Below are 10,099 nucleotides of genomic sequence, written 5' to 3' on the forward strand. Positions count from 1 at the left end.
TGGATGTCTGAGACAGTAGTAATCCATGACATTTAGATTTTATCTATGACAGATATGGTATATTTATATAATATCAGCTGGATTTAAAGCCTTAATGACTTATCACACCTTAGTCTGTTCAGTAGCATGCAGTCTAGGATCACGTCTTGCACCTGCTTAAAGTTGTGTGTGCTAATTTAATTTGACAAACTACAAGTATAAATGACATGCTCATCAACTCCTTTATTTCTCCTCGAGTCCTTAGCATGCTACATTAACCTGACAATGTTTACTTATGGGCTCATTTAACAACACAATTCATGCAGTTCACATTTTGGATTTTTTACATTGACATTACATAGGTTAACTTCTTATTTGTTATTTCATTTCCCTGTAGGAGCCAGCTGTATCATGTTTTCATGATCTCACTACTTTCAGAGTTATCACAGGGAACCTTAAAATGTCACATTCATTTAATTAGAATGTCTAATTAACAAATTGCCCGCTGCTTTAAAGCAGTGATGTGCCTGTTGAGATTTGTTCATTGAGCTGATGATATGGCATAGTTCTTTTTGAGTAACATTGTTCATAAAGTGGTACTCACACCATAGATCATTGCTTGTGCAATGGATGTGGGTCATTTAAATACGTCTTGTTTTCTTCTGTAAAATAAACTGTTAACTTGAATTCACATCATGGAAGAGATTTCCTAAAAGTATGCCCATTTTGGATGGGTGCTAATGTCATTCGAAATAGAGCAATGTTGTCTTTTAAGAGGAGTTATTGAGTATTCTGGAATCTGCAGAATCAGATCTCTCCTCATAGTCATCTTCTGTATATATGGGCTGTTTTACTACAATGGGACAGTTCTCCTCTGGAACTGAGATCCTTGGGTCTTCTGGAGGTCTAGTGGGCAAGACAGGGGAACTTCTAAAGACCGTTGAGGTGTTACCTGAGAAGGGACTGACATACTGAGACCTAAGTTGGTACTGTTGTTGTAAGGTCATGGTGTTCCACAAGGTGACATCGTTTGGCAGGAATGGGCTAGACTGGTTTCTTGCTAAAGTGTTTCTTAGTAGGAGAGGGTACCTGGGGGTCTGTGGGAAGGGGTGCTGTAGAGGTACGGCTAGAGGATTGGGGACCACATTGCTGGAATCAGCAGAGAAACGCAGTGTGTCTGGAACCCTAAAGGCTGACCCCACCGACCACTTGGAGGAGGATAAGGGATATGAGCTCAAAGTGTGCTCGAATAAGTGGCCATTGGCAGGTAGCACAAGACCATCAGGGTCAGCAGCAGTTCTCTCCACTGTCACAGAGGATCTGCTGGATAGAAGGACTTCAACAGCCCCAACCAAGTCTCCTCCACACCCCTTCAAGATCAGCTCAAGCACAGTGGGCTTCTGGCTTGGAAATATTTTCTTGAGCACCTCCAGAGGTGGTCTGTTGGATTTCAAGCTGAAAGGCAAAGACATGGTGCCCGAAGAGCCCTCAACCAGGAGATGGCTTTGTTCTGCCTGATACTTGGGGCTCTCAGATGTGTTCTCTGCATTGTTACAGCTCTTCTGTGCCTGATAGCCGGCCTCATCCACAGACACCACCTCGGGGCTCTCCGGGGAGCAGCAGGGCTTCACTTCGGGGGAGCTCCTCTGGTCGGTTTCCTTGTCACTGTAGTTCTCTCCGTTCTCCGTACTGCTGCTGTCACCTAGTCTCTCCTCAGATAGGTCTGCAAGGAAAGATAGTCATCAGTACAGGAAAAAAGGAGAGAAAGACGTTTATATGAACCAATGTCAAGTGTATACAATCTAGAAAATCCAAGATTTCAAAAAAATACATTTTCCTCAATAATTGTTTATTTAATTCATATGAAAAAAACTAATCCAAGCTAAATGTTGCATCTTTCAACAATATCCTTCTCCCTCACTCTAAATAATAATTATTATTATAAATAATTTTACGTGAGGAATAAAACGTTTTCAGAAAATCTCACTCAGTCTGCTAAATTAAGGACCAACATTTGCAGGCTAAAAAATACAATTTTACAGTTACATTTTAAAAAAATCGAACTCTTTATCTGTCTATCTGTATATCTGTACCCTTCCTCTTTTTATATTCCTGTCTGTAATTTCATAGGTTTCCAGATAAACTTTAGAACATACTGGAACGAATTTTTGTTTTAATTTTATCATTCCTTAAAGCTGAACATTTATAGTGACTGTGTTGTTGTTTTTATTAAATTAACGACTTAAATAAAAATAAGTAAAGAGCTATCTGAAAATGACATTGCCGGCTTGAATTTTTTGTGACTACTGGCCACTTCTTGGTTTGTTCCTGTTTTTAAAACCATTAGATACTAAGAAATATCAAAATATTATAATACTGAAATAGAAATGGTGTTTGCAGTCACACCGCTGTGGACTAAATAGGTCGCTTTTAATTAAGGGAGGGTGGTATGATCAGTAAGCTTTTTGATTAGTAAATTATCAAAAAAAACAGATTTTGAAAGAATCATTGAGTCCATCTAATCTGCCCATTTTCTTGATGTAACAGACCTTAATCAGTCCTGGATCTTCTCTTAATTTTTTTATGCCTACCCCATGCATGTTTTTTTTTAAAAAAAAATCCCTTTAGCCATTACCACTTCTGATTTGAGGCTATTTATCTACCATCCTCTCAGTAAAGTAGATTGCATTTTGGGCATCTCAGTGAAAATACCATGTACCCACCAAAGGCAGGAACTACCTTCTGTCTGAGCCAGATGCACCCCCAGTATCTGCCAACATCAATGCATACCATTGTGTCCATAGCTGAGAAATGTCTCATCAATGCTTGGTGATTGTTTTCCAAACAAGCTCTCCACTGCTTGGTAACATTTCACTTGAGTGTGACCTTCTCCAGAAATTATGGCTATCGTGTTCAATTTACACCGTCTGCCTGTGATTACTGTAATCTTTTATGAAGACTATCTATCACAGAGAGAACATTTTATGGTTTTGGCCAACAGCGCCCATATGCAATAAATATCTGGTGTGAAGGTTGTTTATTGTATGGGTTCAACGTCCCTACTGACTATTAGGAAGCTGATTTCTAGGGGCCAAGCTGTCTACAGAACACTGGCTGATTTTGGAGGAACGTTTTCGACCGATAATGCTAGTTCAATTCCTTAGAACTCAGAATAACGGGTTTCACCTATTTCAGCTAAAAGACTACAATTATTAAAAACTTGTTATTCGGAGGTCACAGATTTTTCTTCCCCGTGGATTATACTTAAGTACACGTAATTTAAAAAACGTACATTAATATAAGAAAGTAGCTTTAATGTTCGGGTAGGAAAGTTGATCCCCCAGCGAGTTGTAATATTTATTAAATATTTATCTGAAATTGCGTATTTGTATGAGTAATTTAAAATGAAACGATTGTGTGAATTATTATTTATAAATGGTATTTTGAATAATTAATTTCCTCTCCCATTATTTCCCTGCATTTATAATTTTAGTTTCAGATACATTATATATATATATAGATATAGATATAGTTTGTTTTAGATTATTTTACATAAGTATGGCAGTTTTAAAAGGGCAATATTTAGTCTGAAAATGACTTGTCATGCAATACTAGGATTTCGGTTATATATTAGTTTTAAATGTGTCTATTTAGGAACCTCTGGAAACCGGATTTTTTTTAATGGTTGGTTGAAATATAAATGGCATAGTTGGAATTGCATTTTGAATACCTTTTTTTTCCATATACACAGAAACGTAGACGATAGGCTGATAAGCCACGAATTTATACTAACAAAATGTGGTGGTATATATTCGTTATGCATCTGCAATTGAAGCAAAGTCATTTTTACACCTCGTTGGTGTTTAAGGGGTTAAATTCAATTTCAATTTAGTAGTTGCAATGCATTATCAGAAAATGTTATATTTCATTTCTTTAACGCCAATAACAGTTACTCAATGTCGATAAGCTAATTTTGTATATAGAGAAAACGTTTTCAGAACGTTTGGTCTGTAGTATGTAAAGCTAAATGTAAACTCCTACGGGGACTACTAATTGTATGGTCTGGATAAAACTTAAATTAAAAAAAATCGTGAAAAAAAATTAAAAAGTTTTTTAATAAGGAAAACTAATCGTATTTCTTTTTTTTTGACATTATTTTGGTGGTTGTGCCATTGTATGTAGCAGACGCTAACATTATATATATATATATATATATATATATATATATATATATATACTTGTAACTTACCGATATTTTGGAACCTATAGATTACTGGCAGGAGAAAGGTTATTAACTAATTACTCCATAAATATTAATCTTATTATTGATAATAATATTCACATTTAAGCAATACCTCATGCACTTTCCATGGTAATATTTTAGTGAACTTTGTTCATTTGTTTATGTGTATCCTATTATTTTCAGGAATGCTTTTTCCTTTTTGTATTATGATTTCCTATTATCTTTTTTTTTTCGTTGCTCCAATTGCAAAATATACCACCAATATTTTTATAACAAAGATGGTTGGAAAGTTTAAGAGGTTAAGATAGTTTAGACAACGTTTCGCTCTTAGTGTCGTATATTCATATAACGTGTAAATAGGAAAATAGGGATTTTGCAAGTTCTGTACTGAAAAAGCTATTAGTACACTTCACACCAGACCAAACATAGTTTTACATTTATGTTAATTGAAACCTCTTTTACCTTCCTAAATGTTGTGGTATTGTCTTTAGAAACTATATATCTGTCCCAATAATTTATGTAATGCTATCTGTCCCTTAACACCATTTCTTCTGACATATATTAATAATGTTCTTAAATTAATAATGACCTTTTCTTGAATTTTGACATGCGAAATCTTCATAGGCTGATTGCAAAAGTAATTCTGCCCATTTATGAAATCCCTTGTGGTGATTGTATTTAAATTTATCTAGAGCAATGTATCAAGAGCAAAAAGCTTTTTTCACGCATTACATCCGAAGAAGGTCCCTCTGAGGTATTGAAAATTAAAAGGTATCATAAATGGCTTTGAACTATATTCTCTGGGGTCAACCCAGTAAATCCATTTTATTTCCAAATTCAGTCCCTATCTTTTTCTAGTAAGATCAGTATGAGCAGCAATTCCCAGCACAAACCTTTTTCCAAAGTACTAAAAAAAAAATAATAATTATAATTAGAGAGGTGTATTTTAGTACACATTACTGTGCACTTGAGATCAAAGTATTAATGCTGGACAATATGGGCTCTCAAAACTACTTTATGACCTTGAAAGTACATTAAAGATATTAAACGGATGAAAATAGCCGCTGTTTAACTTTTAAGAAATATTTGGGACAAAGACAAGTCAATTTGTGACTTACTACGTAATTATATATATATATATATATATATATATATATATAATTTATCAGTCTTTGTGTTGATTCTAGAATCTATAACAGGTACTGGCACTTCAAGCCATATCCCTGTCCTCTACCTACCTGTCTTCAGTGAAAGCTGCATAGCTGAGGGTGGTTCTGGTGCCCATCGGATGGTCATCTCCCCTGGTCGGGATGGCTGCTGACTGCTGTCCGCTGGGAGAGAGGTTGGCAGCCCTGGCATGGACCTCAGAGTATCTGGTATAAGGCTCTCCAAGCTCTCGTTGGCCTGCTGTCTCCTGAGAGCCACCTGAGCTGCCATGACCCTCTGTCTCTCAATGATTAGGATGCACTTCTCGCAGGTACAGTCCTTGAAGCGGCAGTAACGCTTGTGGCCCTTTAGCCAGGATAGGACGCCATGATTTCTGCAGCGGGCACATTTAGGAGTCCTCTGGAGGGGAGCACGGGGCTGTGACACGGGCCCCCCCATGTACAGGTAAGGAGAACCGTAACCGTTCATGTCCCTGAGCTCTAGAGATGGAGGGGGTGAGCCTGTGCCAACCTAATGATGAGCTATGCATATGCCCACTTTCACAGGTCTTTCTGGCTAGTGTGAGGAGTACCAGATGGAGACATGAGCCATGGAAATCGGGATAGCAGAAGGTTCGTTGTTAGCTCTGATGAGAAGTCCTCCTGGCTACTTACTGTGGCCCTCAGCAGGTCAAGAGCTCTGGAATGTTCACCTGCCCTAAATACAGATCAGTTCTCCAGGAATCAGGAGGGATGACAGATGTTAACAATATCCTCACCTCTTTGCTTCAGCTTGTTATTTTCTTTCACTTGGCGAGCCAATCAGTGGTTTGTCCAGCAGTGGTCCTCCAGAAGGTCCTGTCTGAAGCCCTTAGGTCCTGAGACAGGCTGCCCTGACTGTGCTGCTACAATAAGTGAAGTGCTGTCCTGTGCTCTGCTCTGTTGTCTCGCTGCTATGTATTTGAGAGGATGTGCACAGAGATGGGAACTTGCAGACCTTTCTCTCCCCCCTGTCCCCGCCCCCTGTTCTCCTTTCTCTGATCAAGACTTGTATTCTGTGCAGAGTTTCCCAACCACCAGAATCTGATGTCCCACACTCACCCACATACAGGAGCCCCTCATTACAGTGGATACCTTACCCTACAGTGTATACACCAACAAACATATTTTAATCATAGTGTAACATTGTATTGGTACAAACGCATTTAGGTTAAAAGCCACCAGAAACACCACACTTTTGGCAATTATTGCTAGTAGATATATAGCTGTATAGAGCTTACCAGTAGTTTGTGTAGATAAACAATAATTATTAGCTCCTGATTATCTCATTTTCCATGAACAGGGTATTAGCTCATATTTTGTGTAGCGGGTTAGAATGTAATCAAACGTGGTCATTGGATTTTGTAGACTGTGATTGATTTGATTGATAACAGATTTTTAGGTCATTTTCTAGGCAATGGTTTACTTTTAAAAAAAAAAAAATAACTTCCATTTTTAATGGTGTGAACATTTTCAGAGATTTTTAGGATTTAATTCCTTCTTGCTATGAGCTCATTTTTGCTATTATGATGAATGTCACCTCTGCTTTGGAATTTTTTTTTGCCTTTAATACATTTTTTATTTTCTAAATCCAAGCTGCAAACACAGGTCATCCTGAGAAGTTATACAAATTGTTTGTTTTTCCTCATTTTTGTGGGCTTCTTAAGAGAAATTTGTGATTAAGCAGCACTAGCCTGGTCCATGAAACTTACTAAAATCTACATTAGTGTTTATGCAAGTTATATAAAAATATGCATTCTTTGGTTGAAGAAATTATGTGTTTTTTTAAAATTAACATTAATTCCAAAAAAATACACAGGTTAGACATAAAATATATAATTTTTTTTATCCCCTCTTATCGCCCTCTCCTACCCTACTGGAAAATTAAGAGCATCTACTGGAATGATAACATTTACTCAAATGACTCCTGAGCTGAAAGGATCTATGAAGTTGGCCTCATTTGTTTGGACTTCTTCATAGGTTTACATTACAAATGATCCTCCTGAACCTCACACATATCTGTCACAAGAATAACTGTAGTGATGATAGTGATGACAATGACATAGGAAACTAATCGGTATTGATTGTATGTGCAATAAAACATCACATGATGTGTGCATGGAAAGGAATCAATGGTAGCAGGGGCCCCATGTGTATTATTAGATTTGTCACCATCCTCCAGAAATGACAGAAATGAGCACTTCATTAGTCGGGTCTCGGTCCATCGAGAAAAAAGTGTATATATATATACATATATATATATATATATGTGTGTATATATATATATATATATATATATATATATATATATATTCCCTCGTTTGAGAAGGGCCCTCGTCATCTTTTCTACAGCGCTACGGAATATGTTGGCGCTATATTAAATAATAAATAATAATTATATATATATATTCGATTATTCATCTGAAAAACAATGCATATTATTTTGTGCAGGATGGCATACATCAGTTGCATTTGCTTGAATATTATTATGTGTGTTGTGTGTTCATATGCAGGTGAATGCATTGCTGCTTTACATGGTTCTGTATGTAGGTGTTAGAATATGAAGTATCATGTGGCACAAATTACCTGGGAATCTCAGATTTTTTCATTACCATTATTTGTGCTAAATTAGATAAAATCATTAGGTCAGATAACCACTAGCAACAAAATATACTTATTGGGGAACAGAAAGATTTTAGAGGGAATGCCTATGGAAAAGAAAATGCCAACATTATATATACATACTTTTATTTTTAATGACTTGCAATACAATGTCACATAAAATATATGTATTTATGTATTATATAAAGCCAAGGATGGCTCTAGGTTATTAGGATGCCCTAAGTAAAAATATTTCGGGGACCTCATCTCTAATAGAAGTAAAAAAAATTGTTGTACATAAAGTAAACACATATAAAATATACATTAAAGTGGCATTACATCAGAAATATGTGCTTCTCCTCTGAGGTGGCCCTTAGAACAGTGGGGTCCCTAAGCACCTGCTAAATATGTTTATCAGGTAGTGCCATTTGTGTCTTATCATTTCTATAATATAATTAAATAAAATTAGGAAATGGGTATAGCAATATTGGGCCAGGAGAAGAAAGTCTTCTGTGGAAGGTACCGTTTATTGTATCAACAAAGAAAAGGGTAAGCCTTCAGGACCACAGAGGACTCTTCTTCAAATGCAGTGTTTAAGAAGAGACTCTTGAGGTTTCTAAAGCTTATATGGATCTGCATCGTTTTCTATGTTGGCCGAATAAAAAGGTATCATCTTTGGCTTAAAAGAAGTAACTAATAAGGGTGACTGGTCCAGGTTACTGCTTAAATATTTAATGTGAGTGATAACTCCTGGGCAGCTAAATAAAACAGTATAAATAAAAAAATATTTTAAAGAGGGGCATTATACTTAGATAACCTGTTTTCACAAATTTAAAATAATAATTATATATATATAGATGGCTTATTTAGAAAATGGCAAATAAGCTGAATCTAGAAGTTACCTCTACACCAAAGGAAAGGATTCCAATTGTATTCTTTTAATAAATCTGATGAGTCTATCTGCAAGTTTGTGACATATTGTACATTTTACACTTAACGATATTAGACAAATGTATCATGCATTTTCATTTTAGACGCTACACACAAAAGGTATCCCTCTAGATTGTAAGCTCTTTAAGCAGATACCTTCTTACCTGTTGTTTCTGTAAGTCAATTGTTATGTTATGGAATATGATGGCGCTATATAAACCAATAAATAATAATAATGCCTTTTGATATCTCTACAAGTCAGCAGTAACACCTTTTAGAACATATGTATTAAGTATCCAGTTAGAAGAACATTTCTTTGCTGACCCACTGTGAGAATCTTGTGTATCAGAATTCTGGGGCAAAGCGGTCAAATTGGAGCAACTTGGAACATTCAAATGGTTATTATGGTGACTGCATGACTTTCAATGCTTTGTATAGTTTTTTTCTCCTAATAAATAAAACCTAAGGTGTCATTAAAGCTCTGTATCTTGATAGAGGTGTATGTGATACTATACAGCACTGGTCCAAAAAAAAAGCGTTATTGTTGTTACAATTTCATCTGAAGAAGAGACCTGAGGTCCTAAAAGCTTCTGTGACATCTTTCTCTATGTTAGCCCAATAAAAGGTATCACCTTGGTCTATATCCATTCCTCTCATTACAAATCAGTGCAATCTGATGTGGAGTTACTGAGAAGAGTGCAAAGACTTTGTACTTTATGGGTGTTTCAGTGGTTTGGCTGACCTGATGCCAAATACAGATTGAGCTGTGAGTTTCTGTATCCATTCACTGGCACTGAATGGTTAGAACCCCCCAGTGGCTTTGTTGGCTATTGAATAGTTAGGTTTAGCAGTGATCTGTGGACCCACAATCTAGTAAACCAGTAAGGGCATCTCTTCCCCTCTGATCTTCCCAGTTTGCTTGAATTACACATGATTTCAGTAGCCTTGTCTAACTGTATGCTTTTAACTGGGGGATATTGAGAGCTAGTGACTCCACTTTTATTTGTAATGGAAAATAATTGTCTGGAGGATTATTCACAAAATAAATAATTAAGAGAAAGAACAACTACAGGAGAGATTGCAATAACTCCTAGTTTTTATTTTGTTTAAAGTCTTTCTAAAATACTGTCTGCTTTGTTTTACAGAGATATATATGAAAAAT

At 36.3% G+C, this 10,099-nt stretch overlaps 1 protein-coding gene across 1 annotated transcript; it reads right to left on the reverse strand.

The window, feature by feature from the left end:
* Nucleotides 1-202: 202 nt before the first annotated feature.
* DMRT3 (doublesex and mab-3 related transcription factor 3) lies at nucleotides 203-6,325 on the reverse strand. Its single transcript, XM_053466355.1, has 2 exons — nucleotides 5,461-6,325; nucleotides 203-1,702 (listed from the first exon to the last, which is right to left on the reverse strand). Exons 1-2 carry the CDS (start codon nucleotides 5,855-5,857, stop codon nucleotides 750-752), a joined length of 1,350 nt encoding a protein of 449 aa, XP_053322330.1. The 5' UTR covers nucleotides 5,858-6,325; the 3' UTR covers nucleotides 203-749.
* Between the last annotated feature and the right edge of the window lie 3,774 nt (nucleotides 6,326-10,099).

This window comes from Spea bombifrons, chromosome 1 (genome assembly GCF_027358695.1).
Source record: "Spea bombifrons isolate aSpeBom1 chromosome 1, aSpeBom1.2.pri, whole genome shotgun sequence".
In the NCBI taxonomy this organism is placed as follows: Eukaryota; Metazoa; Chordata; class Amphibia; order Anura; family Pelobatidae; genus Spea; species Spea bombifrons.

What these genes read in the sequence shown, in the direction of transcription:
- DMRT3 (XM_053466355.1), bottom strand. Translation starts at nt 5,857, where the DNA reads ATGAACGGTTACGGTTCTCCTTACCTGTACATGGGGGGGCCCGTGTCA. An exon ending in GCAGCTTTCACTGAAGACAG is followed by an intron (nt 1,703 to 5,460) that starts GTAGGTAGAGGA and finishes CTTTCCTTGCAG; the next exon opens with ACCTATCTGAGGAGAGACTA.